Source organism: Carcharhinus amblyrhynchos, chromosome 19 (genome assembly GCF_965287045.1).
Source record: "Carcharhinus amblyrhynchos chromosome 19, sCarAmb.v2.hapA, whole genome shotgun sequence".
Taxonomy (NCBI): Eukaryota; Metazoa; Chordata; class Chondrichthyes; order Carcharhiniformes; family Carcharhinidae; genus Carcharhinus; species Carcharhinus amblyrhynchos.
In genome coordinates this window covers 30,605,254-30,625,965 of record NC_137342.1, presented here as the reverse complement: position 1 = coordinate 30,625,965, position 20,712 = coordinate 30,605,254, and the positions used below count along the sequence as shown (strand labels likewise).

The following is a 20,712-nucleotide window of genomic DNA, read 5'->3' as shown; positions in this document are numbered from 1 at the left end:
AGCTGGGTTCCTTTCTGGGACCTGATTGTCCAGTAGTAACAACAGCTGGGATTGTAACACTTTACACAAATATATCTCTTGCCTTAAAATCTACGCACTAGAATGGAGCATTTTTTCATCATTAGTAACAAATACTGACCGCAATTCATGAAGGTCATCCGACCATATAGAACTGGGATATCTGGAAAAATCAGAAAAGTGAGATTCTGTAATCACTGGGATATAGAAAGTTAATTAGGTTCAAGCATTAACCTGCTTATGCATGACATGCTTTCAAGTTCTTTGTGTTCGAGTTTTGAGCAACGCATGGTAGTATTGTATCTCTCCCCTCTCACCTTAAACTTTAGTAACTTTCAAGCGGTTATTGGATAGGCACATGGAGTACTCCAGAATTATAGGGAGGGGATAGCTTGATCTTGGGATTGGACATAGCTCGGCACAACATTGAGGGCCGAAGGGCCTGTACTGTGCTGTAATGTTCTATGTTTCTATGTTTCTATTTCGACTGGCTGATCAGAGAAGCTATTCCTAGCCAATACAATAACTAACTTGTCTGGAGAAACTAAATAATGCACGGCAGTGTGTAGAGAGGATGTTCCTGATGGTGGGGGATTCCAGAACCAGGAGTCACAGTCTGAGGATTTGGGATAGACCATTTAGGACTGAGATGAGAAGATATTTCTTCACCCAAAGAGCCTGTGAAACTCATTACCACAGGAAGTAGTTGATGCCAAAACAGTGAATGTATTCAAGAGGCAGCTAGAGATAACGCTTGGGTTGAATGGGATCAAAGGTTATGGGGAGAAAGCAGGATTAAAGTTTGTTGAGTTGGATGATCAGCGATGATTGTGATGAATGGCAGAGCAGGCTCGAAAGGCCAAATGGCCTCCTCCTGCTCCTTTCTTCTATCTCTGTATGTTTAGCAGGTAGCAGTAGCTCTTTAGATACTGTTCAAATCCTGAGAAAATTCTCAAGACAAAGTGAGCTCCAGCTTATGTAGATTACCCATTTCCAGTATGCGACACAGGAGAAATGGGCGTAAAAAGCACCTTTAAAGCTGTTTGTTTCATTGTGTGTCTATGATTTTATTTCAAAGTGCTAGCAACAATGGTCCGGGGAGCCATACCAAAGATGCTGGCATCCTGTAATGTAAAATAAGCAGGTGCAAAGGCATCTTGGAGAGTCCCATGCAAGTTCCTGCCGTTTAATTATTAACAGTATAAAGTGTTCTCTGTTGAATCTGACGGGGAAGGCAGTTTTTTTTTTGAATTTACGTAGATTTAGAAATGGCTTGTTTAACCAGATAAGAACCTCTGGAGATGGGATCAGCAGACAACTCTGGTTGCCTAGGAACTTGTGTTGTAGATTAAAACAATCTCACTCCATGATGAGTTTTTCACATTGCTCTGATGTGAATGTGAATACATCTCTCTCTGAGGACCATGTTGTTTACAGAGCATAATTCATTGCAAACTGATGTCCGTAGAGAAATTGCTCCCATACACACTGTATAGTTTAAGTATGGTCTATCTGTGACAAATGGACAAGACAGCCACTCCACTGACAGAATACTATATTGGGGTTATTTTCTAATCTAGTATTTCCCAGTGAGTAACAGAGGTGCATCTCAATAAATTGAGCAGAACACCAGAGTACAGCAAGGGTGCTGTTACATGGATTTCTTCAGATAGGTTTCTGCACCCAGAGGTAAAAGCTAGGGCCTCCCTCTACATCAGAGCCATTAAAGCTCTCGAAGTTGTCACAGAAGAAAGGAGTTTAAACACAAGTGAAGCTGTTCCATTGCTAAACAGCCAGGATGCCCAAAGGCAGACAGCTCAACAGTGTGACAGATACTGTGTGGAATCTCCAGGTAAGGTCATAACTTCTATCCTGGCAGTAAAAAAGCTGAATGAAGAATCCAAATCAGTGACTGAGTCTCACACTAAAATGGGACTAACTTAATAATAAAGACAAAACTTGTTCCATTTCCAACGCTAAGACAATTCTTTCAGCCACCTTGTCTGTCAAGTGTTATGTTCTTCTGCCACTGCCTAAGACATGTCACTCTGAACAAGGATTATTAAAGCTGTCAGACAATTTTAACTTGGACAAGGTTTTAGGCAAGATTGGGGCAGGAAATCCTTTACTTCTGGGCTCTAGAAGAATAATTTGGAGTATCAGTAATCAGCAACTATTCATCATAAATGAGATTGATTGGTCTTTAAAAGCATAACCCAGTATTTCTGGATTCATTTATAAAGATTGAAATGAAGTCTTGTATTTTTGTAGCACCTTTCACAATCTCCAGACATTCCAAAAGGCTGTAAAGTCAATTTTGATGTGTAATGTAGGAAATGTGGCAGCCGGTTTGAAGCACAGCAAACTCCCGCAGTCAGCAATGTGATAATGACTGGATAATCTGCTTTGTGATGCTGATGGTGTGACAAATGTTGACCACAACTCTGGGCAGTCTCCTGCACCTCTTCGAGATAATGCCATGGGAGTCTTCACATTTGTCTGAGAGAGCAGATGTGTCTTTGGTTTAACATCTCATCTGAAAGTTGCCTCCTCTGACAGTGCAGCATTCCCTCAGTACCGCACTGGCGTGTCAGCCTACTGGACAGTTGTGCCACTGATGGCACACAGAAAAGAGAGTCAGAAATAGAACTGTGTTTAGTGCTGTTCAATCCAAAATTACAGCAAAGAAATATCTCAACAGCTCAGTTATATTGCAGTGCTGCTGACACTGAGGCAAAACACTACTGGAGAAAAGAAAATAGCTCTCTCAAACACTTTCTATTCGTGATCAGAACAGGAGAAGGTCTCAGCTCAGTATAATAGCCAATGACATGATATGAATTTCATATTGTACGGACATTTCTTACACTATAGAAAAGTTCCACATTCAGAACAACAATGCTCCTGGAGTAACCTTGCAGCAACTGCACAAGTGCAAGATTAAATGAGTGTTTCTTTCAATCCTGAGTAGGTGTTGAACTTGTTTTAATAGGAACTGGGTAACACTATGGGACATGTTAGATTGGAAGCAGTTCCAAATGGGGTTTAAGTGAAAGATAATTGTAGTTATTTGTGGCAAGGCATCAGTCTATTCTGACTGGGATCTGAAGCATGAAATTAATTGTTAAATAAGGCTGAGTGTCCAAGTTTATCGTTTTAGAAAGTGGGTACACTAATGGGCATTAAATTGGCAATCTTACTAATGAGACTGAAAAAAGGCTCCTAGGCCAGCCAACTCACAATCCAAGGCTTCTGCAGTCTGAGTCTCCTGAGGATTCCAACCTTTCGTATTGCAGAGTTGCACTGACCAATACCTGGCCCGGGCTTTCACCACAATAGAGGCTCTCGATCATGCTGAAAATCCCATCATAGGGACTACAAAGCGCTGTGGGGTTATGGGGGATGTGGAGGAATGAGGGACCATGGAAGTGGGTGCAGGACATGCATTTTCATGGATAGGGCATAGGGAGAGTATAGGAGAGTGAGGGATGAAGTCTGGAGTCTCCACTTGCCTGGATGATTTCAGTTCCAACAGCACTCAAGAAGCTCAACACCATTCAGAACAATGCAGCTGGCTTGATTGGCCTCCCCGTCCATTACTTTCAACATTTACTCACTCTACACTGACGCACAATGGCAGTAGTGTGGACCATCCACAGAATGCACTGCAGCAACTCAAGCACATTCCATACCTGTGAATTCAACAACTAGAAGGACAAGGGCTGAAAATGCATGGGAACACCTCCACCTGCAAGTTCCCCTCCAAGTCACACACCATCCTGACTCAGAACTGTATCCTTAAGAACATAAGAAATAGGAGCAGGAGTAGGCCATCTGGCCCTTCGAGCCTGCCCCGCCATTCAATAAGATCATGGCTGATCTGTCGTGGCTCAGTTCCACTTTCCTGCCCTCTCCCCATAACCCTTAATCCCCTCTCTTATCAAAAACCCATCAACCCGCTTCTTAAAAATATTTAGCGAGGCAGCCTCCACCACTTCAACGGGCAGAGAATTCCAGAGATTCACCACCCTTTGAGTGAAGAAGTTCCTCCTCAACTCCGTTCTGAACTGCCCCCCCTTTATCTTGAGGCTGTGCCCCCTAGTCCTACTGTCTTTTTTGAGCGGGAAGAGTCTTTCCACCTCTATCCTATCCATCCCATTCATCATCTTATACGTCTCAATGAGATCTCCCCTCATTCTTCTAAACTCTAACGAGTACAAGCCTAGTTTATTCAGCCTCTCCTCATAGCTCAACCCCCTCAACTCCGGTATCAGCCTAGTAAACCTCCTCTGCACTCCCTCCAAGGCCAAAATATCCTTGCGCAGGAACCCTGGAATTTACTTCCTTACAGCACTGTGGGTGTTAGCCCAGATGGACTGCAGCAGTCCAAGAAGATAGTTCACTGCCACCATCCAAAAGAGAATTAAGAGTTGGGCAACAAATGCCTGGTCTTGTTGGTGATGCTCACATCTGTGCACAAATAAAGCAAAAACTATTGGACGCTTGTGACAACCAAACATCGCCAGCTGCTTTTATGGGTGCGTTTCAAATATATCTCTTCTCCTGCCTACCATAACATCATAGGCACTAGTAACACGCTCCATAAGAACTAGGAGGAGGAGTAGGCCATCTGGCCCTCTCAAGCCTACTCTGCCAATCAACAAGAGCATGGCTGATCTTTTCATGGACTCAACTCCACTTACCCACCTGCTCACCATAACCCTTGATTCCTTTACTGTTCAAGAATATATCTATCACTCGTGTCAGCATTGCTATGGAAGCCAATAAATATGATGTCTGGCATCAAGATATTTTTGCCAACTGCTTTGAATGCACTCCAACAATTGGGTGAGCGCATCTAATGTTTGTCATCACTTGTGGTGGAAAATCCCAGATATGGCAGTGAATGGCTGGATGCTGATTCTCCAGCCTGCCCAACCCAGGTAGAAATAACAGCAGAAAATCAGGCCTGAGACCTTTAATATCATGGAAACCTGGTATGCAGCGTAACCAGCCAGTGACGTGGTTTCCTGAGATTAGAGATTCCTCATTAGTTTATACAATCAATGCAGGAGCTACATGATGCTTCCCAGTCGCCGAAAACAAAGCGAAGCCTTCCGCCTGCAATAGGCCAAGTGATGGGCACAACATGAAGCTTTTAAATCTGCTTTGAGCATGAGGCACATGGTTTGCAACTGAAAATTTCTCATTTCAGTTTGGTCCCGCTAGAGGGGATGCAATAATGATGCATCATGAGGCATCATTAGATGAGTTTCAATAGATGAAGCAAAGGTGAGGAAGGTTTACGTTCCATCCTGTCCCTGCTGAGCCTAATACAAGAGTGCTCAGTGCTGACCTTGACTTGTCAGAAGTGCAAAACTCTCATTCCATAACAATGACACCCATTACCTTGATTTGAACAAACAACCGTTTATGTAAAGATTTGCACAAAAACAGAATGGAATTATATCTACCATCCCAGCATGTGATTTGTCCTTCTTGTTTCTCCACATCATTCAATAACAAAACATATTCATTCCAGAGTGATTGCTCTTTGTGTCCAGGTGAAAAGATCTTGATAAAGAAAGATTACCTGTATTGGCCTTTGCCTGTTTATGATTCCATGGTCTTTCTGTAGTCTGGTGTTGTATTTTGCAGTCTTCCTAAACTTTAAATAGCTCTATTTTAAACATCAAAGCCTGATGGTGCTTATGATCAACTGTTCAAGAAAGCCCAACTTAGCATTGATTAGTCTGAAGAAGAATTATTGAAATTAGATTTCTGAAACTACATGTAATTTGAACTGTCAGCCACATTTTGAAGAACAAATTTAAAGGATTGTTACCATACAGGGAAAGTGAGTGAAAGACAGAAACATTTGTGTGCTGGAGCTGAGACACACTGTTGCTTTCAGTAACATGATGACATTAGGGGATTGTTTTTCGTACAGATTCTTCTACAAAATCCACATGCTTAAAGATAACACCGCATCCTGCTTTTCACAGTGGGCCAATGGTGACATCCGAGGATAGTTTATGGAGATGGGTGTTCCAGGAATGCCTAGCTTGGATGTCCTTGGAACACTTGTGCATCTGTTCCATACGCACACTGAGTATGAAGCTGTTATAAACAGTGAGGTTCTAAGCAGCTTATCTATCCATTCCACATGTGTTATTCTGATGTTATCTTGTTTCGGGTTCCTAATAATCCAGCATCAAATGGCAACTCAACCGGATTTATTGCGTTTGAAAGCAACTTTACATTAAGCAGCTCACTGCTGGCTTATAGGCTCCATCTTGCAGCCTGACTTACTGAACCTGACCAGTTTGCTTAATTGCAACATTGCTTCAGACTTACAAACTTTATAAGGATCGAAAATTCTCATTTCCGAACAAGTATATCATTACACCATAAACTGTGCAATGAATGACAACACTCCTTTAACTTTTAAACAAATATCTCCTTTTTTAAAAAATCTTGTGTGGTAGCAATGATGTATTCATATACTCATAAAACTTCTAACTCCTGTAATACTCTTTGTAGAGTACGATGGGCTGATATGTTAGATTTAATATATTTTTGTTACTTGCTTGCATTTCAGGACTACACACCCTCCTATGATATCCCACTGAGCCAGCTGAGTATTTGGTTGATGCTGGCTAATGAGGGGATGGGCAGCAATGAAACTTTCTGCTCCATGACCCACTCAGCCATGGTGTTTGGGAAATCGGATGGCGACCGGGTTGCTGTTACACGGGACCTGACTCTCAAACCTGGATATTTGCTTCAGTTCAAGGTATCTATTTTGCATCGGATGCTCTACATTTTTTAAGGCATTGGCCTCTGTTCCCCCTTCACTATCATTCCAGATTTCATTTATGGCTTGTATATAAGATAGATATAAAAGAGACACCTGCCTGATGGCCTGTCCCACCAGTTCATTGAGGCTCCTTATCTCTGTACACTCAATTATAAATTACGTTGCACTCTCTGTAAGTAAATGTGGAAGTTTTATCCAGACACCGTGAGAAAGGGGGGAAACAGGAAAGGGTTGAAGAGAATAATTGATAGAAAGCCACAACTAATGATGAAGAGAGTGTGAGGGGCCATAAAGAGGAGGAGGTTAAGGAGTAAAATAAAAAAAATACAAATGTAGGTTTGATTTAACTCCGATGACTTTTTCATTCATTCCCACTGGTTAGATTGCTCCAGTGGGGAGGGAGAGAATTAGCCTGTTGTTGGCTTATTAAAGAAAGAAATTACATGATCGTGGATAAGCATTAAAAGGGAAAACATTTGCAGGGCTATGGGTAGGGTCTTGAGCAGGGTAAGAGTATTAGTTGAATGTTTCAATGATGGGTTGCAGGGCTTCCTTATGTGATTCTATGGTTACAGTTCTATGGATGCCTTAAAGTTCATTTCCAATGAATTAATTTTGAGGTGCAGTGTTATGAGATGAGAGCAGAAGTCAGCTTGTGCACAGTAACAACAAATGAAATGAATGAAGAATAAAACCAAAAGAGAAAATCCTGGAAAACCTCAGCAGATCTGACAGCATCTGTAAGGAAAGAAAAGAACTGATGTTTCAAGTCCAGATGACCCTTTGTCAAAGCTAAATTATAACATATTCTTATATGTTATAATTTGATAATATTGGTTGAATGAATAACATCAGACAGAGTACAAAGACTCATTGCTCTTTTTCAAAATAATGCTGCAGGATCTTTTACAACCACCGTTAAACTAAGAACACGGATTCAATTCAGTCTCTCTCTCTATTCAGCTGCAGTAAATTTAACATATTTTTGGACTGAATTGTTTTCTACAGTGACAATACGGCTGAAGTTAAGAAAAACTGTGGTCTAATCAATGTTGTGTTAAGTCTGAAGTAACTGAATAAGGGGTTGAATCATATTGAGATAGTCATAGCAAACACAATGGAGCTGATCTTACCAAAAAATACTAAGTAGGAAATGAGCCTGAAAACAGGAGAAAATCATGCTCATTTTTCCAATGAGGTCTCAGACAGTATCTTATGACACTTGGTGCAAAAAAAGAGGCGAAGTGTGATTCATGCCAATAGGGGATGTGGACAGAGTCTGTTGTCGCCAGAAAGCCAGCTGATGACAACTAGTGCATCTGTCTTGATTTCTCAGTGTTCTGTGTACACTCCCTCCCCACCAGGTTGCTGGCTTCCCCAGCCAACAGCTGGCCGCCCCTGCCAATTGTTGGCCAGTCCACCCATTGCTACCCTCTTCAGCCCATCACTGGCCTCCCCTGGCTGATCACTGGTCTGGTACACCCACCCTGGCCAATTGCCGCCACAATATCCCCTCAGTCCTGGCCGATTGCCGCTCTGGCCAATCCCTAATTGCAAAGTGCACAGACCCCCTCTGCTTCCCCTTAGGCCCTGCCCCTTGGCATTGCCCAGTGCCTGGTAGGCAGTGTCCAGGGCCGCTCAAGGGGACCTCAATGGCTTTGAGTCCCACCAGCGAGGCCATCACTTCTTGTCTTCATTGACGGACACCATATGTGATATTTGCGAGTACCTTCATCAGCAAGGCTGTTCAGGCAAGTGAGCCTGGACAACTACGTCCAGGACTCACTAATGATATTCAGAAAGTCTTAGAAATATTAAAAGCAACCTTATGTCCTTTCCCGGTGCAGGGCTGATCACGCCAGCTTCACGGTGCCGGTATAGTTGCAAGATGCAAGAAACCGGGCACGATGCTGGATTTTCGCCTCTCTCATGATCTTACCGCTCACCTTGCACGATCGAATGGTGAGATGAGCCAGTAAGATTGCCCCAAATGCATTTCTCCAGTTCTTTAACAGTGGCTTTAATTTGTTTATTTAAAAGGGTTAAAATAGCAAAAAAGGGAATTTTGTGCTAATATCACAACGCTTAACAATACAGTTGGAGTGTTGTATGTAGTTTTCCTCTCTAAGCTACAGCAAAGATATTGAAGTACCGGAAAAAGTACAACACAGATTTCCAAGGATGCTGCCCAAAATTGAATGGATGCAGCAATCCAGAACAATCGACAATAAGATCGCCACCAATAGAACAAAGAAAGAATTCAGGAGGAATTTCACTGTACAAAAAGGGGTGAGAATGCAAAATTCACTGCCACATGGAGCTGTTGAAACAGATAGAATTGATGCATTGAAGAAGAGGTTTGATGCTCACATGCAGGAGAAGGAAAGTTTATTGGATCAGGATGAGAAGGTATAATTAAAATGAGAGGAGACTCAAGTGGAATATAACTACCAACAGAAGCTGATTTGTTTCTATGTATATGTAAATCCAAGGAGAGTAAGCAGGTCAGGATTTTGCACCCACATTTACTGTGAATAGCCAAAAGTAAGATTCCCGTCAGCAAGGAAGGTGAAGAACTGCATTTAAATACATTAGTGATGGATTAGCAGGCTTCCTCGCTGTGTTGATTCCCCCCTCCCCCATGTTGGGATTTCCCCCAACGTTTACAACAGTCTGAAGCAACATTAACTGGGAAGGGTGAGCACACAGGAAACACTGCTCCCCTCCCCCCGCCGTGGGGGTGAGGGGAACATTTTGGGGCACTGCCCCTGGGCGTGTTTTACTCCAGCATAAATATTTTTGTCTTTATAAATAATAGTAAGTTTATATTATAACTTCCAGGATTATCACTTTGATAGACTGTCAGAAGGAGTTCTGTACCGCAGCCTGATCTTTTTAAACTGATACTATAATAAATCCCTGGTGTTGGTTGTATCGGTCATGTGTTTGTAATTTAAAACTAATGAACCGTACAAGAACTTCTGATCAATGTTGTACAAGAGGTGAGAGCTGAATAATTTAAAGCTTGTAAAATAATAAAAGGTTTCAGAGGTTAACAGCTGATTCATTACCACAGATTTGTTTTCCCCAAGGTTCAGAATTACAGCTTGGGATGATGAGCAATAAAGTTAAACACTGGGTTTTCCATTTAGCCTGTGTTTGACAGCCGTGGAACAAGAGAAAGAGAGAGAAAAAAACATTTTCACCACATAGATGCTGGCAGTATTTCTTCAATGTGCTCCCGAGCGAACTTAAATCAACAAAAAAGAAAACAGTAAAGATGATGAATAAGCACATTTCACACTCAGAACATTCTGCATGTCTGTAACCCCATCCTATTGTTTTCAGTGTGAGGCCACAAGATGACAGGAGGCTTTGACATACAATTTGTTACTTATTCTTCACAGAAAGTACATTCCCCATATTCCAAAATACATTGTGTACACAAAAATTAATTAAAAGGATGAACTTTAATTATAAATGACTAAAAAAATTGGCAGACAAATGATATATGCTTCCATTGATTTTTCTCTTCCAGTATTTTGACAAATGTTCTCTAAACCCTTTTATTTTTAAATAGGTTAAGATGTCCCTTTATGTAGTGGTTGTGGACTGTCACAAAAATGCATTAAATGTTCGTATTTTAACTTCTAGCTTTAATACATTGAGAGCTGTGGCACAAAGCATTGCACATTGAAATAATCTATTACTTTTCCTTTTTTTCTGCTTTTTGAATCTTGCAGCCAAGGCATATGGCTGGAGGGGTGAGCCTCCAGAACCATTGTGGATTCCTGCTGGCTGATGCTTAGGAAATAACTGATAATACATTTTCCAACATTCAAATTCTGCTTTCTTTGTTTGGCATGTACTACCTCTCAGTCTACCAGATAGCTGGATGTTTTCATGTAGGCCTGAAAACATTAACTTTGAAAATATAAAATGGTTTTGGTTTTTGTGCCAGCACAGATATAGTATGTCAGCTTCTTTGTTTCACATTGCCTTCACGTTTTCTGGTGTCTTTGGTCCTGCTCTGTCTCCCCAGATTCCTGCTGAACACTGACAAATTGAGGAGATTTGGGCAGCTTTTGAAGAACCTCAAAAAAACAGTTCAACTAATCACCTCATGGCATTTGCCAAGGATTAAAAAAGGGCAAGTTACGAATCTACAGACCTGGAGGATCAGCCCTCCACCTAACCATCTCTTCAGTGCTCACTGAAATCAAGAGGGAGCTGCATGAGGGGATTTTTCCTTTGTCATTCCACGTTAGGATATCAGTAGGTCAACAGTAGATTATCCTACCTACAAAGAGAGGCAGATAAATTGCAAGACATAGCAAAATAACTTGCCTTTATATAGGCCTTGCACAAACTTAGGTCATCCTATAAGGAATTCATAGCCAATGAAATGAAAAACGTCAGAGTTAGTTTGTGCACAGCCAGATCCCACAGACAATAATCAGATGAATGATCAATGTGTTTTTTTTTAAGTAAAAATAGTTGAAGACTAAATACTTGCAGGACATTGAAAAGTATTATTGACTCTTTAATCTGAGAGAGCAAATGAGACCTTGGTTTAATGTTTTATCTGAATTACAGCACTAACAGTTACGGCAATGCCCCAGTGCTGCACTAGAGCATTGTGTGCGGGTTGATATTTAAAGCCAAGAGGCTGAACCAAGGCTGACACCAGCCTGACAGTTGCTGCCCTTAAATGATCACACTGATCCTCATCTCAGGTTTCACACCTTTGTGCCTCCCTGCGACCCAGATCCTAGAACGATAGCACTCCCCCCACGCCATGGACAATGGCATATAGTTCTGGCAGACTTTGCAGAAATGGATGGTGGGTAACTCAGGGCTGCAGACAATCAGGTAACATAGAACACTACAGCACAAACAGGCCCTTCGGCCCACAAGTTGCACTGATCACATCTATACCTACCAAGCCACAGAACTATCTGTAACTTCCAATGCCATTAGATCCCATATACTCATCCAGAAGTCTTTTAAAAGACCCCAGTGAGTTCGCCTCTACCACCACCAACATCCTTGTAAATCTCCTCTGCACCCTCTCAATAGCTTCCACATCCTTCCTGTAGGAAGACGACCAGAACTGCACACAGTACTCCAAGTGGGGTCTGACAAGGGTCTTATAAAGTTGCAGCATTACCTCCCGACTCCTAAACTCAGTCCCTTGATTAATGAAGGCCAGTACGCCATACGCCTTCTTGACCACATTCTCCACCTGCAAGGCCGATTTCAGAGTCCTATGGACCTGGACCCCAAGATCCTTCTGCTGTTCAACCCCGCTAAGACTCCTACCCTTGATATTGTACTCCTGCATCCTGTTGGTCCTGCCAAAATGGACCACTACACATTTATCCGCGTTGAAGTCCATCTGCCACTTCTCTGCCCAGTCTTGCATCCTATCTATGTCACACTGCAACTTCTGACATCCCTCCAGACTATCCACAACACCACCAATCTTCGTATCGTCGGCGAACTTACTAACCCATCCCTCCACTGCCTCATCCAGGTCATTTATGAAAATGACAAACAGCAAGGGTCCTAGAACAGATTCCTGGGGCACTCCACTGGTGACCAACCTCCCTGCAGAAAAAGACCCATCCACAACCACTCTCTGCCTTCTGCAGGCAAGCCAGTTCTGGATCCACAAGGCCAAAGCCCCATGGATCCCATGCCCTCTCACCTTCTCAAGAAGTCTTGCAAGGGGGACCTTATCAAAAGCCTTGCTGAATTCCATGTAAACCACGTCCACCACTCTTCCTTCGTCAATGTGTTCAGTCAGATTTTCAAAGAACTCAACTAGGCTCGTAAGGCACGACCTGCCCTTGACAAAGCCATGCTGACTATTCCTGATCATTCTAAACTTCTCTAAATGCTCATAAATCTTGTCCCTCAGAATCCTCTCCATAAACTTACCAACCACTGAGGTCAGACTCACCGGTCAGTAATTTCCCAGGCTATCCCTGTTCCCTTTCTTGAAAACAGGAACCACATCCGCAATCCTCCGGAACCTGTCCCGTCTCCATTGACGATGCAAAGATCATCGTCAGGGGCTCTGCAATCACTTCCCTCACCTCCCACAATAACCTGGGGTACATGGATGGACTGGTTGAACACCTGGCAGTTCTTCTTTCATGCAGTGCCAAATTTGTAATTGGCGCAATTCTGACGAAGCTTCCAGGATAACATATAAGTCAAACAATAGTGAGCTACAGGAGGTCTGCAAGCACAGCTGGCTTTGGGAAGAGGAGCCCCCACCAGTTGTGTCTGCCAAAGGGAGATTATTTTTCTCTTTTTGCAGATACAGGTGTGGCAGGAGAGCACATGATTCCTGGGCATGGCTTTGACCTAATGCCCAGCTGGCTCCTGGCGACAGAAAGGAGGAGAGACCTATGTTTTGTTTAGGATCTGGGTCAGCAGAGAGACAAATGCAAAGATGTGAACCTGAGGTGAGGACCAAGTGTGAGTCCAGGGCGGCAACTGTCAGCTTGACAGCCTTGGTTCAGCTTTTTGCCTTTTCAATCAGAAGATCTTGACTTTAATTATCAATCCACACAGTATGCTCCAGTGCACACTGGGGGAGTGCTGTATTGCAGATTATGCTGTCATTTAGATGAGACATTAAACCAAGGTCTCACCTGCCCTTTCAGATGAAAGAACCAATTGTACGTTAGCCCTGCCAATATTTACCTAAAGGAAAAATCCCCTCAGAAGCAACTCATTCAGCTCCCCCTTACGCTCATGAGGTGAATAGAACATAGAACACTACAGCACAAACAGGCCCTTCGGCCCACGAGTTGCACCGATCACATCAACACCTACCAATCTATAGACCTATCTATAACCCCCAATCCCATAAAACCCCATATACTCATCCAGAAGTCTTTTAAAAGACCCCAGCGAGTTCGCCTCCACCACCACTGACGGCAGCCGATTCCATTCACTCACCACCCTCTGAGTGAAAAACTCACTCCTAACATCACTTCTGTACTTTCCTCCCCGCACCTTAAATCTGTGTCCTCTCGTAGCGACCATTTCAACCCGGGGAAATAGCCTCTGAGAATCCACCCTATCTATTCCTCTCAACATCTTATAAACTTCTATCAGGTCGCCTCTCAACCTTCATCTCTCCAGGGAAAAGAGACCCAGCTCCCTCAACCTAACTTCATAAGGCATGCCTCCCAGTCCAGGCAACATCCTTGTAAATCTCCTCTGTACCCTTTCAATAGCTTCTACGTCTTTCCTATAGTGAGGCGACCAGAACTGCGCACAGTACTCCAAATGAGGCCTGACAAGGGTCTTATAAAGTTGCAGCATTACCTCCCGACTCCTAAACTCAATCCCTCGATTAATGAAGGCCAGTACACCATACGCCTTCTTGACCACCTCCTCCACCTGCGAGGCCGATTTAAGAGTCCTGTGGACCCGGACCCCAAGATCCTTCTGCTCTTCAACACTACTAAGACTCCTGCCCTTGATAGTGTACTCGTTCATCCCGTTGGTTCTGCCAAAATGGACGACTATACATTTATCCGCGTTGAAGTCCATCTGCCACTTTGCCGCCCAGTCCTGCATCCTATTTATGGATGGAGGATTGATCCTTTATCTTGTGCCTCCATTAGCAGTTCATTTCTCTTCATTTTTGCCTGCTTTTTTTTAAATCTCTGGCCCCTTTGTCCTTGTCAAAGGCAACTTAGTAATTGGTTGAGATGACTTTAAAGGACTCTTTAAAAGCTTCCCACACTGAATAAGGGAGTAGAAATCCCACCTGTTCCAGTTTGTTACTGTTATGGACAAAAGAGTGGGTTAATTTAAATACCACAAATTTGTTCTCACACCATCTGTCCATGAACAGAAAGGTGTTCTGGTTTATTTCCTGCTTTCGTAGAATCCTTATAGCACAGAAGGAGACCATTTGGCCCAAGGAGTCATCACCCACCACGATCCCGCCCATCCTGTCACTTAACCCTAAGTATTTACCCTGTTAGTCCGTCTAAGGGGCGATTTAACATGGCCAACCAACCTAACCTGCACATCTTTGGCGTGTGGGAGGAAACCCATGCAGAAACGTGGAAAACATGCAAACTCCACACAGACGGTGACCCAAAGTCGGAATTGAACTTGCGCCACAGGCACTGTAGAGCTGCAGCGCTAACCACTGTGGCACCTTGCCACCCTTCATAAGTGGTGCAGAATATTCCAACCCTCAGTTTTGATACAATCCAATTTTCTATTAATAATCCCACAGCAAACTTGAGATGTAAGTTAAGGAGATGGCAGATGAATTGAATAAGTATTTTGCATCAGTCTTCTAAACTCTAAAGGCCATGCCAGACCAGATGGAGTTCAGTGTATATGTTAGAGTATTGGATCAGAATCCCAAATTACATTATGAAACCCAACTAGGTCCCAACGATTTTCCTTTTTGGCATAAATGTGAATTTGCTCCAGGATTGATTCCATTGACAAATTAGGGATCTTTTATAGTAAAACAAATTTTATTTAAGAATACATTTTAAATATAACTCTAACAAGTGAATCAGCTTAACAATTAATAATTAAACAACATTTAGAAATGAAAGGAAACAACTTTCTAGCTGATGACTGTTCCTGTTCCAAATAAGCCCCATTCATGTATAGATCAAAACCACTTTCAAATAAATACAGTTAGCAAACCCAGGCATAATTGCCTTAACATTTGTTAATAGTCTTGGAGCTTTCAGAGATAGAGAATTCCAGGAGCCTGCAACATCCTTCTAATTTCAGCCACTTTCTGCAAAAACTTTTTTCTCTCTTCTACAGACTCAGTTCTGCATAATTAATCACATCATCACATGACCCTGTCAATCACTGTAATCAGAAGTTCCAGGAGAATTTAAGTAAACAAAAATCCATCACCTCTACATAAAATAAGCACTTGCAAGTATGAACTAAGTAGTTATTCTGCTCTCCAAAAATCTGAACTGCATTCCTATCAGACATACTGACTGCCTGTAGCTTAAAGCTGAATTGTAAACATTCCCCTTAAACATATATATATTTATGTCAATTCCATTACTATTGGCAAGTTGTGAGGGCACTTGAAGCATATAGTATCTTAAGCTTTATTAAGAGGGGCGTAACTATAAGAGTAAGAATGTCATGTTTTACTTGCATAAAAACTAGCTAGGCCTTATCTGGAGTATTTCATCCAGTTCTGGGCATCATACTTGAAGGATGTGAAAGCATTTGAGAGAATACAGAAAGAATTCACATGAGTGATTCCAGAGATAAAGAATTGTAGCTATGAAGCTAAATTGGAGAGGTTAGGACTGTTTTTCTTGGAGAAATGTTTGCTGAGAGGAAACTTGATGGAGGTATTCAAGATCCTGAAAGGAATGGACAGGATAAGAAGTGAGAAACTGTTCCCGCTCAAGAATCAATAACTAAAGGGCACAGATTCAAAATAATTGGCAAAAGGAGTAAAAGTGATTTAAGGAAAAATGTTTTCACCCGGAGAGTGGTTGGAACCTGGATCAAACTTGTGCAGGGTTAAGGCAGGGGAGTGGGACTAGGAAGAATGCTCTTTCAGAGAACCAGTGCAGACTCAATGGATCAAATGGCCTTCTTCTGAACTGTAAAGATTCTGTGATTCACTACAGACCACATGGGTAACATCCCAGAAATAAATCAGACATTGCAAAAACGGGAGGAACTCAAGAAAATTACAATCATCATTGAAGTGGTACTTAGCAAATTATTGGAGTAGTGGGTTGACAAGCACCTGGGTCCTGATGGATTTCACCCTAGGGTCTTAAAAGCAGTAGTTAATCCGATGGTTAATGCGTTGGTTTGAATTTTCCAAAATTCATTTGATTCCGGTAAGATTTCATTAGTTTGGAAAATTGTTAACGTAACTCCTTTATGCAAACGGGGGAGGCAGACAGAAAGCAAGAAACTGTAGGTCTGTTAGCTTAACTTCTGTCAGAGGGAAAATGTTAGAAGCCATCATTAAAGATGTTAAAACAGGACATTTAGATAAAATCAGGGTAATCAGAGAAGAGTCAACATGGTTTTATGAAAGGGAAATCACGTTTAACCATTTTACTAAATTTCTTTGAAGAAATAACAGGTGCAGTGGATTAAGGGGAACTGATGGATGTACTGTACTTAGATTTTCAAAAGGCATTTGATAAGGTGCCATGTCAGAGATTATTGCAGAAAATAAAAGCTCATAATGTAGAGGGTAACATTTTAGCATGGTCAGAAGATTGGCTACCTAAGAGGAAGCAGAGAGTAGACATAGAATCACAGAATCCCTACAGTGCAAAAGGAGGCCTTAAATGGGTAATTTTCTGGTTGGCAGGACGTGATGGGTAATTGTGCCACATGGATCACTGCTGGGGCTTCAACCCTTTACAATTTATATGGATAAATTGGATGAAGGGATTGATGATATGGTTGATGATGGCACTAAGATAGGTTGGAAAGTAAATTGTGGAAATGGGCATAAGGGGGTTGTAAAAGGACATAGAATGTGTGAGTGGGCAAAGATCTGGCCAATGGTATATAATGTGGCAAAATATGAGGAAATAACAAGACTGAGAGTTTGCACAGTTCTGAGATACAGATGGATCAGGATGTCCTCGTACAAGAATCGCAAAACATTAGTATGTAGTGCAGCAAGTAATTGGAAGGTTAATAGGATATTGTTATTTATTACAAAAGATGGGAGGTTATGCTTCAGTCATATGGAGCATTGGTGTGACCACACCTGGAGTACTGTGTACAATACTGGTCTCTTTGTTTAAGGAAATATGTAAATGCATCAGAGGCAATTCAGAGAAGATTTACTAGGTTACTATCTGGAAGGGACATCTTATGAGGAAAGACTGGACTGGCTAGTCTTGTATCTACTGGCGTTTAGAAGAGTAAGAGATGACTTGACTAAAACATATAAGATTCAGAGGGGACCTGACAGGGTGGATGTGAAAAGGATGTTTCCTCTTGTGGGAGAAGCTAGAGTTCAGGGTACTGTTTCAAAATGAAAGATCACCATTTATGACCAAGATGAGGAAATAGTTTTCCTCGCAGAAAGTTGTGAGACTTTGGAATTTTCTTACTTAAAATGTGGTTGAGGCAAAGTCTTTGAATATTTCTAAGGCAAGGATAATAGGTTCTTGATAAGCAAGAGGTGAAAGGTTATGGGGGAGGCAGGCAGGAATATGAAGTTGAGTTTAAAAACAGATCAGCCATGATCTTATCCAGTGGACTAGCAGACTCAAGGGGCTGAGTGGCCTACTCCTGCACCTAATTTGTGTGTATATTGAATTCAAAGTTTATCTGCACACACTCAAAATGCAAAAAGGGTGTTCACCATATCCCCATCGCATTCAGATAGCAAAAAGAGGAACAGAGAAAGAAAGATTTCCAGGACAAAGACCACAGAGAAAGGAAATATTGTTTCATGTGGGTTCCACCGTCCAGTATCAAAGTCTAATGAGGTATTTCCTTCATGCAGGTTGGTGGGCTAAAAACCATTGCTGCCAAATTCAACTTTCTGGTGGTGTTGATTTCACATGGTGAGACAGGTGACACAGCATTGAATCAGTGTTATAGGTTACTGTATTGAATTTCCAGCAGAAGCAGTTTAGATGGGGGCCAAATATTCCACCTGGGCAGAGTTCCTTCTCTGTGAAACTATTAGTTGGATGGTATGCAGCTCAGTAAAGCAATGTTACTTGTTTCACAAACCAAAGGTCCATGTCACGTGACTCTGACCTCCCCATTAAGTCTTGTGTTTCCATCTTCTGGATTCCAGTGACTGTTAAATGTCTCAGCCATTTCGAATTGAAAGGGAGGCTATGGGACCTTTGTCTTAGTAGATGATCTATCACCTTCTGACCAGCATAGGTTAGTAAGTGCAGATGGCCTTTGTATAGCTCTTTTTGAAGTTGGACTATGCAGTCCACAGGGGGTTGTCATAAATATCTCCTCAGAGATAGTTTTTCCAAACTACCTAGTAGCTTCTTTTGTTTGGGGGTAGCAGACAGACTTAGGTTCAGCCACTTTAAAGGCCTCCATTCAGATTTAACATTTTAGAAATAGTAATGGGTGTATCAATTTCTGTTTCAGTGAAATATAGAGACCAGAACTTTCCGGCCATTCAGGCTGGCAGGAACTTCCAGTCTCGCTGATGGCACATCCCTGCTGTGGATTTCCGACAGCAAGGGGTGCATTCAATGGGCAAATGTGTTGACAACGGCAGGGCCAGAAGATCCTGCTGCCGGCCAGTGGTGGGTTGCTGGCCAATGGCAGGTGGCCTCCACCACCATGATACACACAGTAGGTTGCGTGGAAAATGTGAGGTCTTTGTCCCTCACACTACACTACTTCTTGCCACAGTCACAAAGTTGAACAGGCCAAAATCCGATGGAACTGTATTTTTCCTCACTTCAAAAGTGAGCATAGGAAATGTGTACTGAGGACTAATGTCATCACAATGTTATATAACTATTGACATCTTTTACTGTAAGTGCACACATACATGCATACACATAAACACACTTAAACACATGCATGTCCTAAAGCATCCTAAGATTTGTTGCTCAGAATTGTTTTAATTTATCACATCTGGATCTTTCCAGCTGAACATTGGATGCGAGTGCCAATTCAGCAGTGCCGCTCCTGTTCTCCTTCAGTACTCTCATAATGCTGGTAGATCTTGGTCATTGGTAAAAGAGGGTTGTTACCCAGCATCTCCTGGTGTCAAAGGCTGTGAGGGAAGCTCGAGAGAACTGAGGAAGTCGACAATTTTCTACACAGGAGACTTTGAAACATGGACAAGAATCACAATAGTTATCCCAAGATCTGTTGCATCCAGGTATGTGGGAGAAACGTTATTTTTAAACTAACACTAGGAATAAATGAAGCAATAGATGTATTTACAAGGCACTGGTGAGGCCACAACTGGAGTACTGTGTGCAGTTTTGGTCCCCGCATTTGCAAAAGGATATATTGGCCTTGGAGGGAGTACAGAGAAGGTTCACCAGGCTGATACCTGATGAGATGAGGGGGTTAGCTTATGAGGAGAGATTAAATAGATGGGCCTGTACTCGTTGGAGTTTAGAATGCTGAGGAGGGAATCTTATAGAGACTTACAAGATAATGAAGGGGCTAGATAGGATAGAGGTAGAGAGATTCTTTCTGCTTAGAAAGGAAAACAGAACTAGAGGGCACAGCCTCAAAATAAGGGGGGGGGGGGATGCAGTTTAGAATGGAGTTGAGGAGGAATTTCTTCACTCAAAGGGTGGTGAATCTCTGGAATTCTCTGCCCATTGAAGTGGTGGAGGCTACCTCATTGAATATATTTAAGTCACGGGTAGATAGATTTCTGATAGACAAAGGAATTAAGGGTTATGGGGAGAAAGCGGGAAAGTGGAACTGATCCACTTCAGATCAGCCATGATCTTATTGAATGGCGGGGCAGGCTCGAAGGGCTGGTTGGCTTATTCCTGCTCCTATTATGTTCTCATGTTCTTAAGGAGAAGCCAGATGAACAAAAAAAGGGAGACAGGAATTTAAGATTGTGCTGATATGGCTAGATGGATGGGTGGAACATGGATTGGGCCTGATGGCCTGTCTTGTGCTGTGCGTTCAACATAACTCTACATAAGATCAACAGCCAAACACAAACAGAAATTATTTGCTGTTCATCAATGAAGAAACGGGCTAGTTAAAGCATTAAAAGTGAATAGATGATCTCTGTTCACTAAGTTTTAAATAAAACCTGGGCTAGTTATTGAATCCAAAGTTACGAGAGAACCAATGTTCACCTTGGGTATACGTACTCAGTTTGGATAGAAATG

General features: G+C 42.2%; 1 protein-coding gene across 2 annotated transcripts in view; it reads left to right on the top strand.

Annotated features, from left to right (window-relative positions):
* Positions 1-20,712, top strand: part of reln (reelin) — a 318,770-nt gene that overhangs the window by 194,686 nt on the left and 103,372 nt on the right. For both annotated transcript variants that reach the window (XM_080207461.1, XM_080207462.1), the window contains 2 exons: positions 6,620-6,814; positions 19,492-19,727. In XM_080207461.1, the coding sequence (XP_080063587.1) occupies positions 6,620-6,814; positions 19,492-19,727 (431 nt within the window). The remainder of the gene's footprint in view (positions 1-6,619; positions 6,815-19,491; positions 19,728-20,712) is intronic.